The 27,993-nt window shown below is 60.0% G+C and overlaps 1 protein-coding gene across 1 annotated transcript; it reads left to right on the forward strand.

Moving 5' to 3' along the window:
* SLC45A4 (solute carrier family 45 member 4) lies at window positions 1–27,680 on the forward strand. Its single transcript, XM_032873463.1, has 7 exons — window positions 1–253; window positions 19,375–19,563; window positions 21,337–21,516; window positions 22,042–23,075; window positions 23,406–23,505; window positions 24,575–24,786; window positions 26,722–27,680. The coding sequence occupies exons 1-7, from the start codon at window positions 1–3 to the stop codon at window positions 27,079–27,081; spliced, it is 2,328 nt and encodes a 775-aa protein (XP_032729354.1). The 3' UTR covers window positions 27,082–27,680.
* Window positions 27,681–27,993: the final 313 nt, after the last annotated feature.

Below are 27,993 nucleotides of genomic sequence, written 5' to 3' on the forward strand. Positions count from 1 at the left end.
ATGTTTCTGGTGGTAATGAGAATGGCCCCACAGAACGCCGACTCGGAGTCTATGCAAGTCCAGGAGCTACCCGTGGCCCTGCCAGACCTGCAGAAGCCAGGCAGCGCCGACGCCCGCGAGGAGACCATCAGCGAGGGGTCCATAGACCGGATCCCCGTGCGCCTGTGGGTGATGCACGGGGCCGTGATGTTTGGCAGGGAGTTCTGTTACGCCATGGAGACGGCGTTGGTCACACCGGTCCTCTTACAGATTGGTAAGTGCCGTCCGCGCCTCTGCCCGGTGTCCGGTGCCGACCGTTGGCAGTCGCGCTTGGAGCTCGCGCGCATGTTGGCACGCCGGGCTTGTCAGTGCGCTGGACAGCGTCAGGAGCCCTGGGAGCCAGCGTCCCGGGCTTTTTGCTCCCCTCCACCTCCTCTGGCCATTTTTTTCCTCCGGCGGGTGGGCCTTGGGTGTGGATGAGGAAGTACCTGTTTTGGCAAGGGGGCAGTCGAGTGCTGGGGTGTGCGTGGTCAGCTTCCGGTCACTCTAATCGCGGGGGTGCCCGGCTCCCCTGCGGTACCTCCCACCCTTCTCCTGCCTCCCGGACGTGGTCACCAGCCTTGTCCCGGGGCAGGCCAGGGAACCTCCCTGACCCTCCCTCACCTTCCTTCCCAAGGAGGGGGGGTGGCTGCAGACCATCTCCCAGTCAGGCACAAGGCAAGTGCTTGGAACAAAGCCCGGCCTGGAAAACCCAGAATCACGTTGTTTTTATCACCAGCTTCTTGTTGATGACTTAAATCTGAGTTTCGAGTGGACGTTGCATGGCTGAATGACAGGTATTTCCAGAAGTACTGGAGTTCGCGGAGTTGCTCAGTGAGCCTTACAAAGCCCCATACGGGAAGACCGTGGCGTCCCCTCCGGATCACCGCTGGGGGGCCTTAGGCCCTGTGTGTTTTGTCGGTGTTCAGTTTCCCTCTTGCTTAAGGGAGTTTGAAAATCTGCAACTTTCCAGCCTCTGAGCCTCCTGGATAAGGGGCTGAGCTGTTAAACGTCTTCTCTTTCGTTCCAGAACTCCGCATGTGTGTAGTGTCCGCTTGCTTTGGTGGTTTTAGGAATGTTTCTTTCTCCAGACATGATGCTTCCTGTTCGGTGAGCGCTCACGGCTCCTCGGCTCCGTCGGTCAAGTGCAGGGGTCTGAAAACCCCGGCGTTGCCGTCAGTGACAAATGGTGCCCTCGTTTCCCACCTTGGTGGTGGCAGGTACTTGGATGGTTTCCGATGCCGTGGTTACGGGACACACCCCTGCCTCTTCTCAGCATCGTTCCTTCTCTCCCTGCTGAGCTTACCACCCTGTGGCACGTTCTCTCTGTAAACCCGGGCCTTACCTAGTTCATCTTTAAAGGTGTCCTGAGGAGGCTTCATGAGACCTCAGGCCGGGTTGAGCACTTTTTACCGGAGAGCTGGGGACAGTGCGGCGTGAGTGATGTGGGTCCCTCTTGCTCTCATCTCCACGCTTGTCGCCTCTGCGTCTCTGCCCTTCACGTTCCACACCCAGGCAGGCGTGCCGGGACCCGAGGCTGGGACGGGACGCCCGCCTCTGCTCGTGCGGGACCAGCCGGAGCCGCCTTGCAGCACTGTGAGCCGGAGGGAGCCAGAGGGAGCGGGGTGGCCGCAGACCTCCGAGAGGGACACCAGCCCCATGCAGGGGCCTCAGGTGACGGTGGGGGATGGCGAGCAGAGGGCACTCGGGGAGATGGGCTTGGCAAGTTTAAGAAACGAAGACTGGCTTTGTGGCCAGACCTCAGGGAATCTGGCGGCAATGGGTTTTACCAGACGTTGTTTGTTTTGGGCCTTCAGCACGGAGGGACTTGGGTCTGGCACCGCTGCTGAGGTCATCCCAGAGGCAGGCAGAACTGTAAGCGGGTGGTTACAGTTCCACATGGAGTGCCACCGTCCAGTCTCTAGACCACTTCGTGCTTCCGGTGACTAGTATGGAATTCAGAAGCTCCGGTTACTGAGAAGTAGGTTGTTCTAGAAGGACAGGTCTGGGGCTCTTATTCCCAGACTTTCTTTGTGATAGGTTATGTGTATCGTGGCTTAAAACCCTGGCACTAACAGCTTCTTGGAATGTTCCAGTTTCTAGGTTGCGAGGCTCAGTTTCTGTACAACTTAGCGCGTTTCCTTGTCGGGGCTTGAGTACCCAATGTGCTCCGGGAGGCTGGTATGGTTTTGGCCAGCCCGGGGCGGGAGACACGAGTGTGTTACTCTGGAGCGTAAAGGCACTTGCTGCGTCTGAGGTCGGGAGGTCGTGGGAGTGGCTGCTGCTGCCCACCTCCACAGGCCCTGACCCTCAGGAGTGGGGGAGGGTGTGGACCCCTCAGCACTACAGGGCGCTGGCTCAGGAGAGCAGGGCTTGGGGGTGGGGGTCCTTGCCCTGAGCCCAGGAGGCCCAGTTTATTTCCCGGGGTCGGGCTTCATACTCAGGGGGGACGTAGTGATCAGAATGTCCTCTCACTCGAGCCTGACTTTCTTAGAACAGTTGTCTGCAGGGCCCAGGCACGTGCTGTTTATCACGGAGTTTTGTTACCTGCAGTTACCGGAGCTGATGCGGAAACAGTAACCTTCAGTCCGTCCACCTGCCTCACGTCTGTGGTGACCGCCGGCGTGACCGGCCCCGTTTGGCCCCTGTATGTGGTCACCACCCCAAAGGGCCCATGGTGACCCCCCGCACCCCGTCCGAGGGGATGGAGCTGGGATCCGAGGAGATGTTCACCTTGTGCGTGTGGCACCTGGCTGAGACTGTGGGGCCACCCAGCGAAGAGGCCTTTGAGAACTAGGTGTTAGAGTCAGCACCTTTCTTGACCCCAGACGGAGCCTCCTCGTGGCCCTGAGATGCCCTGGATGCGCCTGCTTCAGGCGGGCGCCCACTGGGGTCGAGCAGGGACCAAACATCTCCAGTCACCTGGTTGACCTGCTGGGGAGGGAAATGGGCATCGTGAGAACGTGGAAAGTGTTCAGCGACACTTTCAGCTTCAGCGTCCTTGGCCATGAGCTGTTCTGTTGTCCCCACAGGTGGAAGCATTGGGTTTTGCCACGACCTTGTCTGGTTTGTGGTCCTAAAGCCGCGCATTGACACCAGCTCTTGTGGCGTCTTCACTTTGGCTGCTGGGCTGGGCGGCGTGCAGAGCCGGGAGGTGTCAGGTGACTTCCACTTCTGTCCCCCCAGCCCTCTGCATGGGTCTGTAAGCTGAGTCCGGCCCGCCTGCCCTCTGGCTCTGGGGGTCAGTGGTGCTAGAGGGCTCTGGTGAGTCACAGGGCTGGCGTCTCTGGACACGGAAGGAAGGCACAGTGCCCTTAACCCACAGCCTTCCGGCCTGGAGGACAAGTGGAACAGAGGCGACTGGGCTCAGAGGATGGGCTGAGTGTGCAGGGGCCTCCAGGGGAATGACGTCCCCGTGGCCGTGGTCATTTTTACTGGGGTCCCTAACACCGCGTGGAGGTGGGGGATCCCATCCCTTCCCTGCTGGCTGCCCGCTGAGCAGGAGTCTGGGTTGGTAGATACGGAGAGTTCTGGAGGCCTCTGTTAGGGAGATGAAGCATATATCATCGAGGAGGGATGACCCTGCCACGTGGTCTTGGCAGAGATGGTAGGGAGCGAGCTGTTGAGCTCTTGTGATCTCGGGGGACCTGGGCCCCATTAAGGGGACCCCGGAGCTGGCCTCAGCAGCCAACGGCGGCCCCATTTTGCTAAATCTCCCTATGTCTGGCCCCCTGGCTTTCCTGGGTCTTCTAGCATTGACATAATTTTGTGGCAGGCTGAAGGTTAGTGGGTTTTTAACGAAATGGACTTTCTGTTTGGGTGAAACAATTATTGCGTAATACATCTGTAGAACGTACACAGGTTTGGAAAGCCAGCTGGCCGGGTGTGCTCGCCACATGTTGCGTGCTCTGGGAGACTGAGAAGGACCTGGATCCTCTCCTCCCTTGGGAGAGGCTCCCGTTGCCCAGTCTGGGACCCAGGCAGCCTGCTGGATGTGCTCTAACTCCACAGCCACGTTTTAGGGTGTGTTAAGCAGTGACAGCGGGGACCCGTATTTTGGTTGAAAGTCCCCTTCCCAGGGCGTGTATCTGTGTCAGCTCAGCTTGGAGCTTGGAGATGGTGGTGCGTGGACTTGCAGGTTCCAGTGGGAGGCGGGGTCACCTGTCTCCCTGGTGAGTCTGTGAGCTGAGTGGGGGGACGGCCGGAGCCAGCAGGTGGGCGGCCTCCGACTGGGCCCGGTGGCCTGCCAGCTGGGGCACTTGCCCCACACCACCATCTCCAGCAGGTGACCAACCAGGTAACTTGCTCTCGATACCGTGGAGCGTGGCGGGCTCTTCTTCACGCTGGATCCCACAACTGTAGTCACACTTTTTCTTTCTTCTTTTTTAAGACTTTTTTATTTATCTACGAGAGCGAGAGAAAGCGTGAGTGGGGAAGGGGCAGGGGGTGAGAGCATATCCGAGCAGACCTCCCGCCGAGCAGGGAGCTCAGTCTCACAACCCCAGATCATGACCGACCCCAGGATCAGGACTGGGGTGGAAACCAGGAAAGTCAGAAGTCAAGACACTTCACACCGATGGTGCCCCCGGGCGCCCCGTGCGGCTTTCCCTGCTTTGTGGGCATGCAGGGTCGAAATGCCCCAGCCAGGAACCAGCCCACACGTGGTACGCCCTGGAAGTCAGCTGGCCTGGCCTGTTGCCGTCCTCGGTTGGAGAAATTAGGACAACAGTCATAACTCCAGGACTGACTTCATTTCATTGCATAAGTTCCGCTCGTTGCCCAAGCAGGATTGTAAGGAAGAGCCCGGGTCTTGACATTGTCAGCGGTGCTGGTTGGTCTTTCCCGGGGAGGTTGGGTCTTGGGGGTTTTATTTTTGGTCGCACGCCGTCTCCTGTGATCCTCAGCAAAGTGCACGTGTGGTGACAAGCGACCTGGCAGGACTGGTCTGTTTCCGTGCTTCGAGGATGACGGAGGCCGTCTGTCTTCAAGTCGCTCTGGGAAGGACAGGGTCCCGCTGCCTCCTTTCTCCTCTGACCCTGGAGCTGAACTTTGAGGCTGGCTCAGGCCATTGCTGTGCGGGATCTGGTAGGGAGCTCCGGTGCCGAGCTGGCTCAGGAGGTGAAGCATTCGGGTTCGTGCTGGTTTAAGTCCAGACAGTCTGAACTGTGTGTGTGTGTGTGTTGCACTCGAGGGAGGCGTGCACTCCCTGATGGGCCGATAAGTGTAAAGAGTGCCACAGCACCCGTGGCCACACTCCCCAAAGGCAGCTCTACCCCAGACGAGCTCTCGTCCCTGTCCCTGCTTTACCTGGCCATTTGGGGACCCGAAGTCAGCTGTCTCGATCCCACGTGACTGCTTCTTTCTCTGAAAGGAGCCTTCAGACTAGAAGCAGGTGCCATTTCTTGGGCCTGGAAGGGATGCTGCCATGTTGGCTGGGCCCAGGAGGCGGCAGACGAGGTGGAGGGATGATGGTGGGGTGGGCCCGTCCTTCCTGGCTCTGTGCCCCAGGCCTCTGGCTGGCTGGCAAGGGGCAGGACGTTGGCATGGAAAGGACACCGTGCTCCGTGGAAGATGCCACCAGCAGTCCCCAAGCACTGTTCTTGGAGCAGGCCCAGCTTAGCCCCTAGCCCGCGCCTCTGAACCCTTGCTCCCAGGGCAGGCCGTCTTTAAATTGATTCTTCTTTAATTAGTAGCATTGCCACCAAGGTCAGAATTCAGAAGTTCCCGACTGTTGGGATGGTGAGGTTTCCATCCCTCACCTAACCCCCACTCCCCTTCCAGGTTCATTCCTAGAGGCAGCCAGCCCTAGAAGCCTCCTTCTGGAGACTTCCTTTAGGCCAGACACAAGACAAGGGGCTTTGTGACTTTTCCATGTCCCTAGTGGCCGCTCCCAGGGGCATCCAGAGCTGGTGAGGATCCCGACTGCAGGTGGGAGCACAAAGCCGGTCTGTGCTGGCGTCTCATGCCTGCTCAGCGGTCCCCGTCCCTCTCTCTCCTGTTTCTTCCACACTGGATCCCCATCCCCTTTACTGAACAGGTCAGCTTTGGGAGGGGACTTCTAAAAACCGCGTTCTTGGGCCCCAGGCTCAAATATTGGCGTAAAGGAGATCAGACTGGCACCTCCAAGTCCAGGTCCCAGGTTTGGTTTGGTTCGTGCTAAGGAGGCTTCAGCCCTTCTCCAGGGAAGACGCCTCCTGGGACCACCTGCCTGGTCCCACGTTCCCCGGGGATCTGGCAGTGGTGAGCCTCAAGGGGATGTGTGGGGTCACTCTTCAAAGGAAGCCTGGGGAAGCATCTGCCCTGAGCCCCAGAGCAGCCCTTCCTAAGGAGCAGACGCCCCTCCTGGCCTGACCCCTTCCAGCTCCCCTTCACTGGGGAGAAGTCAATCCGTGCCCTGCCCTGCCCCGCCCCACCCCTGCCCCCGGTTTCCTCTTGGTTCAAGGTGTACCCTCCAGGGAAAAGGGAAGGAAAGCCATCTAGAAGAAAGGAGGCCACCTCCTTGAGGAATGAGAACCACGTTTGTCTTTATAGGCTCCTAATTCACGGGGAAAGTTCGTTGTCCGCTTGCCTGTCTCATCCAGGGTGCAGGGTACAGCTTGTGTGCGTTTGGTGCGTGTCTAATAAAAAAAAAAATGCAGCCTTTTCCCCCGTTACAGTACAGCTCTGTGTGAACCAGGATGCCTGGGCTGTGAAGCTCCCCTTTCCTTCTTGCGGGAGAAGCTTACCCTTGAACAGCAGCCCTTAGAGAAAACCTTCAGAATCTGAAGTGCCCCCGCTCCACTCCGCTCCACTCCCAGGATTGCTGAGGGAGGGGCGTGTTGCAGGTGGGTCTGGCAGGGGCCTGGGGGGTGCGGGGGGGGCTGCTGACCGTGCCCTTGCCCTGTAGCGGCTGCCGGCTGGGGCAGCTTACTGCGCGGCCCGTGGGAAGTCTGCAGGGTGCCCCTGCTGGTCAGCACAGTCTCGGTGAGAATTGGGAAACAGGGTCACGCTGCATCGGGACTGGAATCGCAGCTGGTGACTCAGCAAGTGCGTGCGTACGGGCATGAACTCCGGGTCGGAGGCCACGTGGGTGGGGGTGACCAGGTGACCTTCTGTGCGATCAGGTTACCGTCTTTCCTGCAAGGTGCCTCTGACGAACGTGGAGCTTCCAGCAGGTGTGTTGCAATCTGGGTGGCAAGGGCTGTACTGGGTGTCGCTGTGACTCCCTTTGCCTGGGACGTAGCGGGTTCTGGTAACAGGGTACTTTCTGCAGTTCACATGCTCTCAAAGTCTTCCTGCGAGTCCCCTTTGTGTACCTTGACGCCGCCCAGAGGGTCCAGTGAAGGCTTTGTATTTGTCTGACGGTGCTGCTACCCCAGGGCCTGCTGCAGTTAGCACGCTTGGCTGGTTTTCCTGTTTTGCAAGAGCAGACCCAGCGGCCAGCTACCCCCAGTTTCCGCTGCTCGGGAAGCTTCCCCACGGCATAGCTGTCCCGCTGACGTGGGCCCCGCAGAAATCCACGACGGCCCTGCTCAGCCTCGGGACCCAGACAGTTGAGCCCAGGGACATGAGATGAGTCATCGCTTCGGACACCTGGCCTCTTGCTTCTGCTGAGGCGTGGCTCCCCTGCTTGGCAGAATGTGTCCCGGTGGGGGCAGGAAGGAAGCCGTGTCCCTGAAGGGAGATGTCAAAGCTTCAGGTGGCCAGGTCAGCCTGCAGAAGTCAGGAAGGCCTGAGGCCTTGTCCCTGAATGCCAGGTAAAATGGGCAAGTGCAGAGCCGTGAGCCGTCCCCTGGGACCTAGAGCCTAGGAGCAAGAGACAGATCGCCCCACTTACAAGTGACTGCACACCTGTTACCCATGCCGGGGGTTGCCCTCTGGCACCCAGGCATGGGAGGCCCACCCCTCCGGCAACATGAGGACCCTCAGTGTCACGGTAGCCCGGAAGCCCTGGGCAGTGTGGGTACTTCCCCTGCACGGAGAGGTCACTGTCTTGGCCAAGAGTACATTGGGGTTTTTGGAATTTTTTTTTTTTTAAAGATTTTGTTTATTTATTAGACAGAGATCACAAGTAGGCAAACAGGCAGGCAGAGAGAGGGGTGGGGGGAAGCAGGCTCCCCGCTGAGCAGAGAGCCCAATGCGGGACTCGATCCCAGGACCCTGAGATCATGACCTGAGCAGAAGGCAGAAGCTTAACCCACCAAGCCACCCAGGCGCCCTGGAGTTTTGGAACTTAATTCTGTATTCCCCTGTTTTTTCTCTAGCAGCCGAACATTGGGTCAGGCACTGCTGCCTCCCCTGGAGGGGCTGAGGCTCCTTCTCTAACTGTTCTTCCCGGATCAGTGGAAACTGAGGCCGCACAAGCCTGGGGGTTATCAGCAGGCTCTCTCGGGTGGGTTTCCCCCAGGGCCCACCCCTCCTTCCTGGCACTTGGCTCTGCCCTTGGCGTATCTTTGCTTGCTTGTCTGCCAGGCCCCAAGGGCAGGGGCACAACTGCCCTGGTCCCAATGGTCTCCTGGGTATTGTGCCTGCGTGTGCATCTAGCCTCAGACCTGGTGCTGGGGGAGGCGTGCTCACACTGCTTCTAGCTGGACGGGGGGGCACGATCGTTCCATGGTTGACGCTTCCTCGTACGGGGAGTGCTGGGCTCAGTGCCGTCCCCAGCATCGAGGGCTGCAGAGCCAGACCTCCAGGCCCGAGGAACTGAGTGGGGGAGGGGATGGCAAGTGGCTGAAATCGGACTGGCCCTGGAAGATGTGCGTCTCAGGGAAACATCCAGATGCAGAAGGACAATCCTGTGGTGGGATCCTACTTGTTCGAGGGACCCAGACAGTCATATTCCTGGAGACCCAAAGTGGTGGGGGCTGGGGAGGGGGAATGGGGAGTCAGTGTTTCACGGGGATGGTCTCAGTTTTGCAAGGTGAATGCCCTGGGTGGACCTTGGCGACAGCTGCGCAGCCACGTGAGTGTATGCGATACTCCTGAACCGCACACCAAAAAATGATTGAAGTGGCCAGTTTTACGTTATGTGTATTTGACCATGGTTTTCAGAATGTGGAAGAAAATAGGATGGGCCCCACAGACTATGCAGCTCAACACGGGATTTCCTGCTGACACGAGACTGAGGAAGCCCGAAGGCTGCCCCGTGGCCCGGGCTTAGAGTCGGCAGACGGCCGGCCCTCATCCAGCAAGAACTCCAGGGCCCGCAGGCGTGGTGTCCGAGCCTGGGAGTCCCAACCTGACAGCCCTCTGCGGTCAGGGGACCCTTCCTGCCTACCCCCCCACCCACCAGCATCCACACTGACCACTATGGACCACAGGCCAGTGGGAGAGGCACACGTGAAGGTGGGAGTTTGTCAAAATCTCCTGAATTTTGACCAAAATAATTGAAAAAAATTCACATTAGGCTGTTTTGTTTGGATTGGGAAGTCTGGATTTCCTTGTGTTTCAGATCATTGTATTTTAGAAACAATGAAACATCAGCTGTAGTCCTTTTTCCCAAGGAATTACGAAGCCTGTTATTCTTCTGTCGAGGCCTGACTGAGCGCCTACCTGCTCGGTGCTGGGCATGGGGCCAGGTGCGGTGGCGAGGCCTAGAGTCGACATGCAGATGGGCCATGTGACCAGAACAATTGGGTGAGGTCAGAGGTGTGGGAGGCAGTGGGGACCCCTGGAGCCCTGGGTCCAGGGATCAAGTGACTGCTGAGCAGGGGAGGCCTGCGGGGAGGTTATCTATCCAGCAGGCTGGCCTCGAGGGCTGCCCGGTGCTGGGGGCTCTGCCAGGACCTGGGGGAAGGTTGTGATTGATGGGCTGGAGAAGTAAGGTTAGGAAGGACAGTTAGAGTACTCACTGTTGGAGGCAGGCATGGGAACAGCAAACAAGGCAGAAGGCTACCAACCTGTGTGCAGGAAGGGGACGGGAAGTCGGGAGGCTGTGTGGAGGAGGGGACACTGGGCCTCCCTGTTGCAAAGAGTAAGTTGAGGTCATTGAAGCAAGGGTGAGTCAGCGCATTGTAGGCTGTGCTGCTCAGGGAGAGGTGTAGGGGAGAGTGTGGCGTGGCCAGAGGCAGAAGGGCAGGAGCTTGCCACAGAGTGGTGTGAGCAGAGATCTGGCGTCTGGTAGTCAGGGATTGATCACAGGAGGCATTACGTGCCACTCCATGGAGGTGATTTCCAGAGAAACTGGGCAGTTGTGCCTTTTTTCAATATTGAGCATATAAGCATTGGTAAAGGAACAGGTTTTTAGAAGCGTTAATAGTAAGCAGTGTCTTGTAGCAGTTTCCAGACTTAGCAGATTAGTCCTCAGAATTGTGGTGACCAAACATGAAGCAAGTGCACAAACTTGATTAAAGAAGACAGAAAAAATGATGTGCATAATTCCTGCAGGAAAAGCTCATTTAACTGTACAATGAAAGCCAAAGGTCATTTAAGTAAATTGTAAACAAAACATTAGAAGTATGTGTTGCAATGATAAGATACCAGGCAGCCCAGACACTTGAGTGTGCATTTGGGGTGACCTGTGGCACCTGTGTGGTGTCCTGTCCCCCACCCCCCACCTCCTGAAGTGAGCACAGCCAGGTGGCTTCCCGGCTCCCTCCAGAAGTGCGATGTTCAAGGCACAGTTGCAAAGGACTTACTGCAAATAGTATTTTCCTTAAACCTGTATCAGAAATAAAATCAGATCCCAGAGAGGTTTTTTAAATGATAAACTTTAGAGCAAATGCTCTCTTAACTTTTCTCTTAAAAACAATCGGTATAGAATGTGTCCACCCGCAAAATGCTTTCCAGATAATGGTAATTTTGTTTAAAAAAAATAACCACTCACATCTTAACAAAACATGGACACACATAAATTACGTAAATAGCATGTCGGTAGGCTTTGTGTCTGGGTGCAGCATAGGCCATCTGCCCTCCATTTAGATGAAGAGTGGATACCGGTGTATCTTAGCGCTGATGAAGGCTTTTAGGAGCATAAGAGAGAGTAACTTTAAGAAACTTCAGTTGAACTTTGAGAATTTGGAATAACCACGTTAGAAGTACTGTATCTGCAAGTGTGGTCGGGGGTGGGTCTCAGAATGCAAAACGGGAGACCTGAAACCGGAGTTTCTGTTGGAGGTGGTCGGGGCTGGACAAGGGGAGAGTCCCGGATGGGTGAATGGGCCTGGTTTCCTAAAAGTGGCCAGAGCCCTGGAGGGTTCTGCCGGCAGGAGGTGGGCTGGGCGGCAGGGGTGGGGAGGTCTGACCTTGCATCAGTGCGAATAAATTGTCTTAAGTTCCTTTTAGACTTACACTTGCTTACGTTTTGCCGTCATTTGAAAACGTGATTAAGGAGCTCAGCTGCCGGTCCGGGCGGTAATTGTGTGGACCCAGCAGCGGTTCCGTGCTGTGCCCCACACGCTTCCTGTTCCGCCCGCCCCACCAGCCCCCAGGGAGGCCTGAGCTCTGGACACTTCTCCGATCTCACCAGGGCCTGCGCCGCCTGCTGCCTGTAGCCTGCTGGTCCACACTGCGTGCAGACGGCCCCGGGGAGCGTTGGCAGCGCGAGCGGAAGGCCTTTGGTTCCCGATTCTCTCACCTTGCTAGATGATGGCAGCAGAGCAGAATTTAACCACAGCCCAGTCGAATTTGCAGGCTGTGTAGACGTGGTCGCGTTGTGGGTTTTAGAGGCTGTTCTCTGCGCCGCTGTGACTCGGCACTCAGGATTTGTACTTCATTTTTTTAAAGATTTATTTTGAGAGAGTGCGAGAGAGCGAGAACGAGTCAGGGAGGAGGAGAAGGGGAGGGAGAAGCAGGCCTCCCGCGGAGCAGAGGCGCCCATGCGGGACTCGGTCCCTGGACCCCGAGATCATGACCGGAGCCGAAGGCAGACACTTCCCCAGCTGAGCCCCCAGGTGCCCCATGACACTGGGGAGTTTTCGGCGGGGGTCCTGGGCATCTGCTGTGTCCTACTTGTTCACCTCCACGAAGAGGGGAGCGGTGTCTGAGCAGAGGGGAGGACCCGTGTCCCGCTGGCTCTCACCTCTGCGGGGCTCACGCGGAGCCTGAGGGCCCCTGCGGCCCTGGGCCCAAGTGCTTCCCCTTCGCGGGGAGGTGAGGCAGCACGAGCCCCCCGTCCTCAGGACAGACCAGTGTTGGAGGAGGGCGCACGCCCTTCAACCGCTAGTTCACGGCCTCCGCTGGGGCAGCCGCGGGGAGCCTAGCTGCTGGGGAAAGTGGCTGAGCCGAGCGCGGGGTGGCGAGTGGCCATGGAGCGCCAGCTTTCCTGGGCCACGAGGCCACTTGTCAGGGCGGTTGCCGTGGGCCCTAGTCATGGCCGCGTGGAGGGGAGTTCTCTAGAGGCAAGCCGTCGGTCTGCTGGGGACCCAGGGCTCAGCTAGCGCCAGCGTGTCCCGACTGCTTCTGGGAGCCTTTGGTGGTGAACAGCGGGCGCTGATGGGGAGGCCAGGCCCCATGGGACGCCGACTGTGAGCGCGAAAGGCGAGTGTCACAATGGGGAGTTCGCACGCGAGAGCCTGCCCGCACTCTGGCCCGCGCCTCGCCTGCTACGTTGCAGTCTCCTGCGTCCTTTCCTTCGAAGCAGGTTGGCTCGTGTCGGACCCGGCCCAGCCCAGCCCGCCTGAGGCCGCAGCAACGCTTCCAGGGCATCCTGGGGCCCGGGGCCCGGGGGGCTGGGCCTGGACTGGCGGAGAGGGCCGCAGAGGGCCCCGCAGCCATGTCCCCTGCCAGCTCGACGTGCGGGCCTGTGCCGGCTGCTCTCTGGCCTTCGGGGAGCTCAGCCTCCTCTGAGCGGCAGTTTCTGCTTGTTCCTCAGACAGCCGACTGGGGGAGCATCTTGCCTCAGCCGCCCGCCCATCTCGGCCTCAGGCAGCCCTCCCTGTTCTGCGGTCACAGCCGCGGGGCTCCGCAGGTAGTGGACCCGCCGTGGCGCCCAGTTCCCATCGCCCACCTGTGGCCTAGGCATCGCTGCCACGTCGCCGTTCTTCTGCCGGTTTCTGCCAGGAGGTCAGGAAAGTGTCAGTGTCCACGCCCCCTGGGCACGGAACTCTGTAGGATAAGCCGTGCATTTTATATGTTTCGGGAAGCTTCTGGAAGCTTCTGAAATGTCATGCCTGGCCTTGTGAGTTCCTGTCCCGTCGTGAAGGTGCTTGCTCTGGGCAGCAGACCTCAGAGCTGCGAGGTGGGTGCTTGTGCCAGCGGCTGGGGCGAGAGCGGCTGGCGCTCCAGCTGGCGGGAGCGGGCCGGGCTGTGCACCTGGGGTGCTTTGCCTGCAGCTGCTGGGCACCCGGGAGGCGGCAGGTTCGCGCCCCTGGCTTCCCAGAGGCTCAGTGACCCGCCAAGTGCACCCAGCCGGGGTGCTGGGTCTCCCTTTAAGATAGGACCGGCACCCCCAGCACGGACGCATGGGGAGCCCTCAGTGCAGGGCTGGGGGGCTGTGCACGCTTAATCCTGGAAGCAGCCCGGCCTCAGGGCCAGCGCAGGGGCTGCGGGGTGCTTGTTCGACCAGAAGGAAGGCCCTCAGGACTCCCCGGAATTCAGTGCTGCCCAGGAAGTCTGGGGGACTCTGTCCGGAATAGCTCGTCCCGACGTGGCCCGTGGAGCCGCTGGGACCCTCTCGGGCGAGACTTCACCATCGACCCACAGGGAGCACGAGCCAGCTGACCCCCTCCCCTCTGTCTCTGACCCCGCGGGGACCTGCACCCCCCACGGCCCGCCCAGGTTGGGGACTGCACCTTCTGGGTGTCGGAGCACAGCCTGGGTGCTGGGGACGCCGCTGAGAGCAGCCCGGGTGGCGGTGGGCTCCTGGCTCTCTGGGAGGGACATGTGTGCACACACGCAGGGCCTGTTCCTCCTCCCCTGGAAACTCCAGTTGCTTCACCCCACTCCCTGCCTGCCCGCGGCTCTGGGGTTCTAGAACATTCCACACAGATGGAGGAGTGCCTGCCCCCTCTCTGCCCAGTTGTAGACCCTCCCTGTGCCAGGCGCCCTTTCCTCCCTCAGGCCGTCTCTGGGGTACCCATGGCCATCGCCAGGGCCCCCCACACGGCTTGTTGACGTCCGTTCATTAGAGGTCACGCGAGGCTGGTGGGCATTTCCCACGGAGCGCTGGTTCTCACGAGTCCAGCGTTATCATGGAACTCTTGCTGCGGATACAGACCTATCTTGATGTGGAAGGCTTTGTCTATTGAAGGAAAGAATGTATGTTCCCATTCCCGGTTCAGATCTTTTGTTAAACATTTATAGGCCACTTTCCCAGTCCCCTGGCTGCCCTCCCCCCACAAGTACCAGTTTATCAAAGACGACATGGTGGCATTGAATGGGAGCTGCCGCGCGTGACCAGTGTGGCGGCCGCTGCCCGTGACCTCACACGGCCCTCCGACGATGCTGACACACTGAGCATTTCCTGTGAACGGGGAGCCTTCCTGGTCCCACCATTGTTGTTCGCCTTCTGCCCGGGAGAAAACAAAAATTATTTACTACGGGCGGCGTGCTGTTTGTTGAGAGCCGGGCTGGGAAATGCGCTGTTGGAGGTGTCCCAGTGGCGGCCTCGCGGCAGCGGGGAACCCAGATTCGCTCACCCCTGGGCTGCCTGGGGGACGTGATGGGAAATGCTGATGCTTCTTGCCAATGTGCTGGACAAAGAAAGCCACTGCCCCATGTCGCTTCCGCCATCCCCAGCTCGTCCCCCCTCCCCAAGGCCGCCTGGCTGGGGCGCATGGGGCTTCCTGTGGGGGAGCCCTGGGTTCACCTTCGGGAGGACCCGGGACACCACCATTGGGCTGGCACTGCTGTGGGTCCTGTCGGCCCCTCCCTCGCGCTCCCGCCTACCTCAGCCTCTGCTCTGGGGGCCCCTCTGGGGGCACTTTGCTCAATGGGTGCACACTTTGGGTGCCCAGTTAGAGGGGACAGACGGGGCCAGGAAGCCTGGTAGCTGCTGGGCCCGGTGAGTCTGCTCTGATGACGTGTGACGGGGCAGGATCCAGCCCAGCATTCCCGCCCCGAGTGTCCCAGTCCAGAGACACCGGCAAGGCTCTTGGCCATCAAGTGCTGCAGCCAGGCGTGTCTTGAGGAGATCACGCTGGGTATTGATTGGCCGTTTGGTTGGGGGCGGGGGATGATGAGTGGGGACCAGAGAGAAGATGGGAGGCCTGACCCACCTGTCCTGGTCGGGAGAGCGGGCCACAGGGTGAGCCTGCCCCTGGGCTCAGCAGCCACCACGGCACATTCTTGGGCATCCAGAGGGCACGGGGAGCCGTCCACGGTAGTGCCAGGCTGCTGCCCATGCTGGCAGCCCTCTCCCAGAGGGATGGGAAACCCTGGTTTCCAGAGGGCCCCTTCAGTGGAATGGCTTCCTTCCCGGGCCCCTTGACGGCCAGCTTCTCAAGTCCCATCCATGCTGTTGCCTATGCTGGGGAAGACTGTGCTGTGTCTCACACTTGCTGGCACCAGAACTCCTAGGGACACCGTCCTGGCCTCCCGTGAGCTGGGTGCTGGTGGGCCGTGGCTTAGCGGACGGTGGGACGGGGTCAGGGCCCGTCTCACAGCAGGCGTTGGCTGCTCCCAGGTGGTGGTGTGCGCCCGGCAGTCTGTCTTCTGCTGCTTGCCTCTGGCATGTGGAGCCTCGCACTTCAGACAGGAGTGTGGGTGTTTGCAGAAGTTAGGCAAGATCCTGCACACGCAGTTCTCCGTGACCAGCCCCGGAGCCTCTCAGCCTCGGGCGCAGCTCTGGGAATGACGGAGCGCAGCCCCTCCAGCGGAGCCCACGTCTCTAAGGAGCTCCTCTATGCAGCTTTCTCTCTGCCCGTTGGCTCAGTGGGACTGGGTACTGGAGCTGCTGCCCAGGAGTGCGGTGTACCCCACCTTCAAGACCAGCCAGTGGGGCATGCACGCCCGTCTGCAGTTGCTGAGCGACTGTATCATGGGGGCCAGAGGGCGCTGCTTGTTACACTGCGTGCTGGAGCTCGGATAAAAGCAGAAAGAACAGAACAGGTTTCCCCGGGTCCTGTTGCAGGGAGGGTTTTGAGTCCAGCTAAGTTATGTGTTTAAAATGAGAATCGCAGCACTCTTCAAAGGAATGTAGCAGAACGTAGAGTGTCTACAACACGTCATTTACGGTGTGAAGGGTACAGCTTACTGGTGTTAGAAGAAATAGGGAAGCCGAAAACGTGACCCTCACTCCAAGGTGGTGACTCGTTGTAGTCGTCAGGCGTGTGTAAGTGTGCTCGAGTCTGTGACAGTGGGAAGTGGGAGAGCTCAGCAGAGAGATGCTGCTGAAGAAGCAAATGGAAATTCTGGGACTGAAAAATGTAATATGTGAGAGAATTAGGGGAGATTGGGTTGACGTAAGACGCAGCCCACTGAAGGCTTGGTTGGCAGAGATGAAGAACAGAGGGGACAAAGGCGGAGACCAGAAAGGGACGGGGCCACAGGATGCGGTGGAGCAGTGTCCGCGGGTCGGATGCTCTTGCGATTGGGGGTCCCAGAGGAGCGGAGCTAGAGAAGGGGGCAGGAGAAAGTTGGGGTACTAACAGGAAGTTTCCTGCGTGTGCTGGAAGGCGGGTAGGTACAGCTTCATGGAGCTCAGTGGCGTCCAAGCAGGAGAAAAAGGAAACTTAACTTAGGTTCATCGTAGTCAAACTGCTAAACGCCAACAAGAAAGAGAAAATCTTGAAAGAACCCAGAGGAGAGGAAGACGATTGGCCTCTCCAGTCACGTGAAATGTCACCGCCTTCTCTGCAGAAATGGGAGTGACCGCCTCACTGCTCCAGAGGGGGCTGCAGGAGGAGTTAACCCAGAATTCTTTATCCAGCAAAAATACTCTGTCAGAATAGAAGAGAAAGAGATTTTGGGTAAAATAACAAGCGGGTTTGCCGTTGGCAGATTGCTGGAAGGAAGGCTGAAGGAGTTAGACAGCCCAGAGGCAGAAGGGACGGGCTACCGTGTGAACACTCGGGTCTTCAGAAAGGGAGGGAGACATGGTTCAGTGGGAGGCAAAAACAAAGGGAGTTTTCATTTTAATTCCCTTAAACGTGACGGTTTAAAGTAAGGACTGTCGCACAGACGGAGTTGACGCCCTCTAGATGGGACACGTGCCTGACGCGTGCGTGAAGAGCCTCAGGGGTGAGGACAGCGGCCTCCAGAGGTCCCTGCTCGCGTGCTGGGCTTCTGCACCAGACTGGAGAGTGCTGTGTAACGAACTCTCCCGAGCAGACCCTTGCAAGATAAGGCTGAAAAGCCAAAGTGTAAATTAAAACAGAGCGTGAGACAGTATTCCGTGAAGTTGGCCGAAAGCAGGCCGAGACAGGAGGTGCGGAGAGACAAGGCGGGGGCGCGGACAGTAACGTGGCACATAAGCGTGGAGCCGTGAGGCAGCGCCACGGGGGTGTGTGTGCTCCTGACACAGGGCCCGGGGCTACATAAGGCAAAGGTGAGCCTAATTCGAAGTTTCACCGCCCCACCCCCAGGCAGGCCCCACAGGTCCCCCCTGGTCGTGTGCACGGGTCCCCGACACTGGACCAGCAGCGCGCACATTGCGGGAGCCTGGAGCCGCGGCGGGTGCTGCTGGGCACGAGTGCTTGTGGCCAAGGAGGGGGCTAGGGGCGCGGCCGTTGGAGGAGACTTGTCCTCTCACTGGAGAGCGTGGGCCTGGTGGGAACACCTGACGTTACAGGGTGGGTGTCACAGGGTGGGTGGAGACAGGCCTGGCGGGTGAGAGCAGTCCAGGGATGGAGAGCACCAGCCACAGCCGAGAGCTGGACTGGAGAGGGGTTCACGGGCTGCCCGAGGATGGGTGAAACAGAGGGTTCGACGGTTAGGGTCTTCCCGCCGGCCAAGCAGTGTTTATTGGTAAAATTGTGCCGTATTAAAAGCTCCAAAGAAAGTAAGAGTCTATGTACCCGGGGTCAGGAACACTTTCCATTCTTTGACAGGGACCGTGTCGCGCATGTGACTGGTCCTTTCCGAGGCTCGTGGTGCTACACATGGGCTCCTGCCCAGGGACAGCGTGGGCCCTGCCCGTGTGGCTGCTGCTCTCCGCTCTGCCTGCCTTTGAGGAGGGCGGAGGCCCCAGGCCTGTGGGAGAAACCAGAGCCGGCACCGGGGACGTGCTCAGCCGGCCGCTCATTTACTGAGACATCTGTCCGTCTGGTGACTTGCAGTAGGAACCCACCCCACCTTCCCTAGGGCTCCGTGTGGTATAGATGTCAGAGCCGATGCCTTGAACTGTGGACTGCATGCCTAAGTGTTTTAGGGGGTGCTTCCCTCTGCCAGATGGGTGTGGCTCCTAGGGGCACAGCCCAGCCCCCCATTTCCCAGGGCCCATGGCTGGGCAGAGTGCTGGCCGGGGACCGCTGGTGTGCGGAGCGCTGTCGTCGTCTGAGTCAATGTCTCATGGACGCAGGACACTGGCAGCCTGCAGCAGGGTGGCCAGTCCCTAGTGACCCCCATCCAGATCACGAAGAGAGCACACAAGCCCCAAAGCCTCCACCCCTCCCGTGGGCTGCCACTGCGCTGGCTTCTGCCAGCAGAAGCTCTGTCAGCCACTCAGACCTCATGTAAACGGAGCCCACGGCGTGTGCCCTGCCATGGCTGGCATGTGTGGGGTGTGGCTGGCCATGCCCAGCTGCAGCCGGGACCCCCGGCCACTGTGTAGTGCTCTGGTGTATGGAGTGTGCCGTTCCCCTGGCAATGGGCACGGGCTTTGTGCAAGGGTGGTCTTACCTTGTCACTGTGTGACCCTGTGCAGGTTACCTAATCTCTCTGAGCGTCACATTCCCCTGCCGGACAACGGGCACGGCAATCCCCACCTCCCTGGGCCGTTAGGAGGTTAGAGCAGAGCGGTATCCGGTGCCTGAGGGAACACCTGGGCTCCAGCCGAACACCTATTCATGCCTCCCCTCTCGGGGGCGCTCCCTGCCCTCATAGAAGCCCATGGCGGGGGTCCTTGAGCACATGCGGCCCCTCAGTGAGACTCTTGTCATCTGTTCTGGCCAAGAGGCCCAGGATGGCGCGGGGGCAGGGGGTGTTTCTCACCACTACCCCCGTTCTGGGTCCGGTGCCTGCGATGCCGCGTTGAGCAGCTGTAGACGCGGGCCCTGGTCAGTGTGGTCAGTGCCACGGGTGCTCGGTCTCCCTGCACGCGGCAGGTCCAGGTCTGCCGGCTCTAGCAAGTGCCCCTTGTCTCACTGGGCGCCCGGCTGCCGGGTACACCTCCGAGGCCCAGGTGCCGGCCTCCGGCTTCTCAGTCGGCGTCGGGTGCGTGTCAGATGTCCCGGGCTCGGAGCCGGGCGCTCAGACCCTGCGGGGTCCCCGCCGGACCCAGGGGCGCGCGTGTCTGCGTGCGCATGCGCGCCCCGTGACCGCCCGCCCCCTGTGCCCCAGGCCTTCCGGAGCAGTACTACAGCCTGACCTGGTTCCTGAGCCCCATCCTCGGCCTCATCTTCACGCCCATCATCGGCTCCGCCAGTGACCGCTGCACGCTGAGCTGGGGCCGACGGCGGCCCTTCATCCTCGCCCTGTGCGTCGGCGTGCTCTTCGGCGTGGCCCTCTTCCTCAACGGCTCGGCCATCGGTGAGTGTCCCCCCGCGTCCCGGCGGGAGGGGCCGTGCTCTCGACGGCGCCCGGCGGGCAGGCGCGGGGCTTCCGGGCGCTCCCTGCGGGGCTGAGGCCGGGCCCCACGTGGGAGCGCCGTGGGGACGTGTTCACAGGGCAGCCCTTCCTGTTGTGACCCGCTTGTCTGCCCCGCGCGTCCGACAGCACGTCCTGTTTCCAGCGCGGCTTCAGAACCCCCCCCTTCTTTCTCCTTTTCTCAGACGTGGGATCGAAAGTGTCCAGACCCGGTTCCATGCTTGTTTTTCTGTTCGTGTGCTCGTGCTTTGTTGTGTTGTTTTTAAGTCAAGCAGCTTTACCTGGGAAAATGGGTTTGCCCCGAGGGAGCTCATCAGAACTCTTAGAAACAAAACCTGTTTTCTGGCAACGGCTTTTTAAGATCGAGGCCTCATCTGTGTTCTGACGTGCACACACGTGGCCTAGGTCGACGTCAAGTGCGCTGGACACTCACAGAGAGGCCCAGAGCCCCTCGGACTCTCAGAGGCCTGTGTGGTGCCGGGCTGGGGCCCGGGAAGGGCAGTGCAACCGCTGGCGGAAGTCCGGGGGCGGGGGGCGCTCTCCACAACCCTGTGGGCTCGAGGCTGCTGGCTCTCGGCCTGTCCCCTTCACCCTACGGAGCTGGTGTCCCTTCGCAGCACTGTCCCCCGGGGAGACAGCTGTGGCATTCTCTGAGGCTGCGCCTGCACGTGGGCTGGCTGTGGCACCCTGTGTCTACCCGGGCTCACACCTCTCCTGGCCTCCCCTGTGCTTCCCGTGCTGCAGCTAACCTGCTCTGGGCCCCGGGATTTGTACCCCACCTCCCGCATCTGTGGGCACAGGATTCCTGCCGGTCTCAGGACCCAGCTCTAGCTCAGCCGTCGGGGAACCGGTTCGGTCTCTGGGCTCAGGGCGTACTCCCCAAGGCCAGTGAGAGGTGGCGTGTGACCGCTGCTTCCTCTGGGTGCTTACAGCCTGCTGCGGGAGGCATCGTTCTGGAGATAGGGCCGTTCCCATCGCGCTGCAGAGCCGCCCCTTTCTGGAACCTGGGCTGCTCCGAGAAGGCGCCTGACGACCCCAGGGGAGGTCATGAGTACTTCCTGTGGTCTGGGGTGGGCTGTCATCTGGGGTCTGACTGTAGCCCTCTGCACAGCTGGCCCATGTTTCTGGCTGGGTGCCTCGGGTACAGTCTGATGTACAAAATGTTGTAAGTGTTAGCCTTGGAAAAGGCTAATTGGAAAAGAAACATGCTCACTGGGTAGCATCAGGAGGACAGCTTTCAAAGTCTTCCATTGGAAGATGTGGAACCACGGTGGACGGACCAGGGAGACCCATCACGTGTTCAGGGAGCGCCATAGGAGCGCCCCCGCAGACCCTGGTCCCAGGGCCGACCTTGAACCCCAAGGTGGTGCGTGTGCATATGTGTGTGTGACTGCACGTGTCACACGTCACATTTTCTCCTAGATGTTTACTTAGTGCTCCCAACATGCCCCTCCTTTCCCAGTAAAGGTTAGGGAGGAAGGATCCTTTTTTAGTTGCAAAACGTCAAAGTAAGTAAGCGTTGAGGTTCACGGAGCAGCTAATGGGACGGGAGAAAAAATAACCATGCGCATAACAGAAGTGGAAAACACAAGGCCTGTCTTCCGCGCCAAGGAGCACGCGACTTTTTGGCGTTGGTGAGAGTGTCCCCACCTCCCCTTGCCCGGGGGCGGTCTGCTCTCAGGAGCTGCGGTCTGACTGCCCCGTGTGTGTGGGTAGGTCTCTCCCTCGGCGATGTCCCCAGCCAGCAGCCCATCGGCATTGTCCTCACCGTGCTGGGGGTGGTCGTCCTGGATTTCAGTGCCGACGCGACCGAGGGCCCCATCCGGGCCTACCTGCTGGACGTGGTGGACAGCGAGGAGCAGGACATGGCCCTTAACATCCACGCCTTCTCTGCCGGTGAGAGCGCACCCCTGCCGCCACCCCACCCGGCACGTGGCACGACCGCCGGCATGGGGGAGGCTGTTCCCATGGCCGTCCTCCCCACCTTGGGCGGGAGGGCAGGGTGCTGGATGGTGCTGGTCAGCCCCCGCTGACCTCTCCCTGTGCTCAGGCGCTCTTCTCATCTGCTGGGAGCGGCAGCTTCCTGAGCTTGAGGGATGGCGGTCGGCGCTGCCCAGAGTCGCGGGCAAGCATCTGTTTCCTATCCTGGCAGATAGCTGCTCCTGATTCCTTGGACAGGACTCTGTTAAGTCAGAGCTCCAAACCTAGGGTCAGCTGGAGTTTCTCACTGTGTTTTTCCCACCACTTCATTTTCCATCCCCAAAGGTGTCCTGACTTGGCCAGAGCTACGAATGCCAGGCCTGGTCCGTGGTTAAGGGCACAGGCCCTTTGGGATCTGTCCTGGGTTCTCCCCCTCTGGGAGGGAGTGTCGAGGTGCCTGACACTGCTCACAGGCCCCCTCTGTCTCTCCCACCCGCTCAGGCCTCGGCGGGGCCATCGGCTATGTGCTGGGCGGGCTGGACTGGACCCAGACCTTCTTGGGCACCTGGTTCCGGACTCAGAACCAAGTGCTCTTCTTCTTCGCGGCCATCATCTTCGTGGTATCAGTGGCCCTGCACCTGTTCAGCATCGACGAGGAGCAGTACAGCCCCCAGCAAGAGCGGGCCGGGGAGGCGGCCGACACGCTGCCGCCTGCTGCCCGCGGGAGCGCGCTGGACGGTGGCGCGGGGCTGTTCCCCGAGGAGGTGCGGTCGGAGCACGAGCTCGCGCTGGACTACCTGGGCGCGGGCATGGTGCGCAGCAAGAGCGACTCGGTGCTGCACGTGCCCGACGCCGCGCTTGACCTGGAGCCCGAGCTGCCCTTCCTGCCCGACATCGAGCCCTCCATCTTCCACGACGGCTCGTACCCCGGCACCCCCCGCAGCACCAGCCAGGAGCTCGCCCGTGCCAGGCCGCCCTGCCTGGCCTCACTGCTCAGGGAAACCGCGAAGGAGGACGACACGCTGCTCGAGAATCACGCGCCCGAAGCCAAAGTCCCCAACGGCAGCGGCTCCCCGCCAATGGACGGCCCCGTGGGCTACACCAGGGTGGACGTGAGGCCCGTCGCCGCCGCGTCTGGCTCCATGCGGCGGCGCAGGCACATGTTCCGCCGCCAGGCCTCCAGCACCTTCTCCTACTACGGCAAGATCGGCTCCCACCGCTACCGCTACCGGCGGGCCAACGCCGTGGTTCTCATCAAGCCGTCACGCAGCATGAGTGACCTGTACGACCTGCAGAAGCGCCAGCGCTGCCGGCACCGCAACCAGAGCGGGGCCACGGCCTCCAGCGGGGACACGGAGAGCGAGGAGGGGGAGGGCGAGACCACCGTGCGGCTGCTGTGGCTGTCCATGCTGAAGATGCCCAAGGAGCTCACGCGCCTGTGCCTCTGCCACCTGCTCACCTGGTTCTCCGTCATTGCCGAGGCCGTCTTCTACACCGACTTCATGGGTCAGGTCATCTTCGACGGGGACCCCAAGGTGAGGGCCGGGATGTGCCCGCCCCGGGGCCTGGCGGGCATCGGCCTCTGTGCCCCGGCCGGCGGCTGGCTGTCTCCGGGGGCTGCGTTGCCTCACGTTGGGCCCCATGGCCTCCACCCGGGCTCCGGTGCCGGGCGAGGCTGGGAGGGGCTGGAACCACCTGTGCGGAGCCCAGCCGCTACCGGGACTGCATCTCCCGTCGGCGCAGCGTTCATCGCGGTTCATAAACAGCCCGCCTGCGGTTGAGATGGAAAGTCCCCTCCTCTGCCCAAAGGCTGTGGCACGTGATCCCTGCCCCCGCCCTGAGCCCCAGTCTCTTTTCTGGAACAGGCCCCCTCCAACTCAACCGCCTGGCAGGCCTACAACGCGGGCATGAAGATGGGCTGCTGGGGCCTGGTGATCTACGCGGCCACCGGCGCGATCTGCTCAGGTAGGCCGACCTCCAGGTGGAGCAGCCGCACTCCCTCGGGGGTGCTCAGTGGCGGGAAACAGGGCCCAGGTCGTCCTGCCCAGAAGATGGGCCTGACTTGGAACAGGGCTGTGGCTCAGGGCCAGAAGCATGGAAACTCATGTGTCTGGATTTGGGCATCCTCAGACCACGTGCAGGCTGTCCTCTGTGCTGGTTCCTTCCCTGGGGGCGCCTCAGAGAGGGGCTCTGGCAAGGGCCGGGCTTGGGGACAGCAGGCACCGGGCCCACGGGCTGGGAGAGAGGTCTTTTGTGCTTAGCCAGGAGTACAGGGGGAGGTGGGGCCTGCAGACCTCATGGAGGAGAGGCCTTTCCCTGCAGGTGTGGTTTCATCCTTGAGGAGGGGGGTCGGGGTGACAGGCCTCAGTCTTGGGAACAGCATGCCTAGGCCCACCTTCCGGGAATGGGGCACAGCGAGGTCCAGGGTCCCCTGAACAAGTCTGGCCTGGGTCCTTCCTGTTCTCTACATGTACCTAGAGGGGGAGGTCGGTGTTTTTTCAGCCTGGCCTGGACTTGAGGATGGCCAAGGTCAATGGAGCAGCGGGAAGCCAGCCTGGAGGTCACACGTCTGTGAAGCCTCAGAGAGGCTTCCTGGGGGAGGTGACATTAAGCCGCTGGGCCAGAACGGGCGAGCAGGAGTCTGTCCCTCTAGACTCAGGGGTTTACCCCCTGGGGAAACCAGCCACAATTTGAGATCTTAAGTCAAGACTGGGTGTCGGGATGTTCTGGCGGGAAGGGTCTGGGCCAGGCAGGCCTGCAGGGCGAGGAGGCCCCAGGGAGCTACTGGGTGGGACCAGGCGCTGGACTCTGGGACCCAATCTAGGAGGGCTGACGTCTGAGGTGCCAGGGCCCCAGGGAGCTGAGCGGGGTACCATGGGCTCACACGCGTGATGGGGGCAGGTGGGACTTGGTGGGGCGGCGGGGCGGGGGTGCTCCGGGTAGCAGCAGCAGCGGGGGTGGCCGACAGGAGTGGGGTGAGCATACAGCTCCCGGCCCTGTGGGTCACTGTCCCATGGCCGTACTCTCCCTGCAGCGCTGCTACAGAAGTATCTGGACAACTACGATCTGAGCATCAGGGTCATCTACGTGCTGGGGACGCTGGGCTTCTCCATCGGCACGGCCGTGATGGCCCTATTCGCCAACGTCTATGTGGCCATGGTCATGATCAGCACCATGGGTATCGTCTCCATGAGCATCTCCTACTGCCCCTATGCCCTGCTCGGGCAGTACCACGACATCAAGGAGGTGCGTCACAGCTGGGGGCTGGGGCCGGGGGCAGTGGATGCAGTGGTGGGGCCCGAGGTCACCAGCCCAGGATGTAGCACAGGTCAGATTATCCGACTCCTCTGGCTCGTCTCCACTCGTCTCTAGGCAGAGAGCTCTGTACCTTCTGCTGGGGGGGCATTTGGAGTGCAAATGGCCCCCCCCAGGTCTTTGGTTCTGCAGTGCCCCCGACTTGGGTCGGTCTGAGGCACCGGCTCCTTCCGTGGCCTACCTGACGGCCCCCCAACTCCCAACCTGAGCCGGCCGGCCTGGCGGCTTCTGGTGCATCTTAAGGGACTTTGGTCGGGCACGCGGGAGGCTGCCTGCCCCTTGCTGTCCCCTTGCAGACCCCAAGGCGGGGGTGCTTGGCCGGCACTGGCCTGCGTAGTAGGGCGCGAGCCCCCTGGGTCCGTCTGTGTTTTGAGCAGCTACATTTAGAGATGGAGCAGGCAGGTGCAGTCAGCGTAACAGCGAGTGCTGTTGGTCACCGTGTATCCCAGACGCCACGATTTCAGCACGTCCCATGTAAAACTCTGATTGTTCTCCCCGAGCCTTGGAGGGAGTGTGTATCTGATGCCAGCAGTCCCTCTTGGCTCTGACCAGCCGCATCTCAAAGTGCTCCGTGGCCGCAGCGCTGGTGTAGACCGTGGTTCTCAAACTCAGACTCTAAAAGGAGAGGAAAAAACAGAGAAAGGAAAAATAAACCCAAACTATGTTTAATCTTCTCTTGCACAATTAGGGAAGCAAAGTAAATCCACGGTGATTAGGTACCTACGAAATGCCAAACTAATGAAAATCCAAGTAACCACATCGTGTTTTTTAATAAGCTGTGGTGCTGGAGTAACGCGACTACATAAAAGTACACACACTGTAAGCGAACACCGTAAGTGGGTTTTTGGACAACAAACTGGAAAGGGTAACGCAGACGCAGCAACAACAGCAAGCTGGTCCTTGTCCTCACCTCTGACGCCGTGTCGTCCTCTTGCTGGTGTTTGAACCTCCTGGGACCAGAGTGTCTGCCTTGCCTTCGTGCCTGTGCTTCCCTCCTGTGGTTGCAGAACGCGGCTCTTTCCCTCCCGGTCTCACCATCGGCCAGATCTGTGCTGCACTCTGCTGGCGGTGGCATTGGGTGGCACCCTTGTCCCGTGCGCGTCTGCAGTCCACCTGGGATACGGGGGTGTGTGTGTGTGTCGTAGAGGAGCGTGACTTCGTTTCCCCACATCCGGGGAGCTGTGTGACCCAGTGCCACTCACATGAGGGCCACCTGGTGTCCACCCGCACTACGGTGCCGTCCTTGTCCGAGCTGGGTGGCGTTTCTGGTCCCTCTGTCCTCTTCCACTGGCCGGTCTGTTCTCAGACAAGTGCTCTGTTCTAAAGTAGCTTCGTAGTAAGACCGAAATCTGGTGCCGCGGGTCCTTCATCTTTGCTTTTTGAGATCATCTTGGGTGTTCCTGACGGTTTACTTTTCATCTGAGTGTTAGAGCAGTTTCTGGGCTTTGGCATTGGAAGTACGTTGGTTGTATAGATCATTTTGGGGAGAGTTACGAACTTGATAGTGCAGAGGCCTTCTACCCATAGAGATGCCACATTCTTCTATTAATTCTTCCAGCGCATCCGTAGGTACTTCTGACATCACACACAGTCCCACCACCCGTGTACGATGAGATTTATGTTTTCTTTTCCAATCCTTAATACGTTTTCCATTTTCCTTGCCTTATTGCAATGGCCAGAGTCTCCAATACAGTGTTGAATAGAAGTGGGACGGGGTCGGGGAGACAGGCTGAGTGGTCGCCAAGCAGCCGACGGAAGGCAAGTTCTGTTTCCAGACTTCTGAGCTCACATTCAAACCATGGCGGTGTTGACTGATGGGCCGACCCCCGCCGCGGCCCTCACTCTCGGGCTCTCTCTCTCTTGCAGTACGTCCAGCACAGCCCCGGGAACTCCAAGCGCGGCTTCGGCATAGACTGTGCCATCCTGTCCTGCCAGGTGTACATCTCCCAGATCCTGGTGGCGTCTGCCCTCGGGGGCGTGGTGGATGCCGTCGGGACCGTGCGCGTCATCCCCATGGTGGCCTCCGTGGGCTCTTTCCTGGGCTTCCTGACAGCCACGTTCCTGGTGATCTACCCGGAGGTGTCAGAAGAGGCCAAGGAGGAGCAGAAGGGCCTGTCTTCCCGGCCGCCGGGTGACAGCAGGGACGGCAGCCAGAAGCCCACCGTTCTGACCCTGTCCCGGAAGGAGGGCCTGCAGGGGCTGGTGGAGACAGAGTCGATGGTCTGAGCCTCGCCCCTGTGCACACACATTCCTGGGGGGGGGGGGTTGGGGATGGCGGGCGGGTTGGTCACTGTGGCTTTGGTGACGGCACAAAGCAGAGTTCCTTCACAACACGGGTAGGGGTGCGGTAGCTCTAGGGTAGGCCTGGGCCTCTGGGCAGAAACACCACACTGATTACTTTTTCCACGATTAAAAAAAATCATTTGAAAATTTTTTTTTTAATTGAAAAGGAGCTTCTGATTTCAACTGTTTAATTTCGCAGGTATATTATTCTGCATGTTTTTAAATCGTAAGGCAGATTTACAATAGACGCTAGCAATCCAGAGAAAAATAAGATTTTCATTTCCAAGGTCATAATTGAAAACCACAAGTCCTGCTGTGGCTCGGTGCCTGCGGTCTGCGGATTAAAGACAGCAGCCATGTGGCCAGTCACTGGGCCTCTCTGCACCCTCTGGGGGCCTGCAGGTGTCAGATCTCACGTTCTGTTGGTGCTGCCATTATTGGAGAGTATTTTTATCATTATTTTAGAAAAAAAAATGTTTTTTCTCTCAAAACTGGTTTTCTTAAGGAAACCACATGTTTTCTTTTTCTCCTCAGAGATTCTGATGGCGCCGAGGGGCAGGCCCGCCTCTGGGCAGCGGGAAGTGGCAGCCGCCCCCCCTCCACGTATCCCTATCCTGAACCTGTGCTGCCGGGAGGGCCCCAGGGCACCTGGGGGGTGGGACAGGGTCAACTGGGGGTGGCCTGCGGGGACGGCGGGCTGGGACAGGCACCTGCGGCCAGCAGCATCCCAGGGAGCAGACAGGCCCCCGGCAGGTGCACGCCCATGTCTGCGCCTGGACCCCCGACCCCCTCATCGTTGTCCGGAGTTCCCCAGAGAGGAGATGGACTCTTTCATTGCACTTTGACTCGTGTTTA

This window comes from Lontra canadensis, unplaced genomic scaffold, assembly GCF_010015895.1.
Source record: "Lontra canadensis isolate GAN:19392208 unplaced genomic scaffold, GSC_riverotter_1.0 scaffold49, whole genome shotgun sequence".
Taxonomy (NCBI): domain Eukaryota; kingdom Metazoa; phylum Chordata; class Mammalia; order Carnivora; family Mustelidae; genus Lontra; species Lontra canadensis.

What these genes read in the sequence shown, in the direction of transcription:
- SLC45A4 (XM_032873463.1), top strand. Translation starts at nt 1, where the DNA reads ATGTTTCTGGTGGTAATGAGAATGGCCCCACAGAACGCCGACTCGGAG. An exon ending in ACCGGTCCTCTTACAGATTG is followed by an intron (nt 254 to 19,374) that starts GTAAGTGCCGTC and finishes CCTGTGCCCCAG; the next exon opens with GCCTTCCGGAGCAGTACTAC. An exon ending in CATCCACGCCTTCTCTGCCG is followed by an intron (nt 21,517 to 22,041) that starts GTGAGAGCGCAC and finishes CCACCCGCTCAG; the next exon opens with GCCTCGGCGGGGCCATCGGC.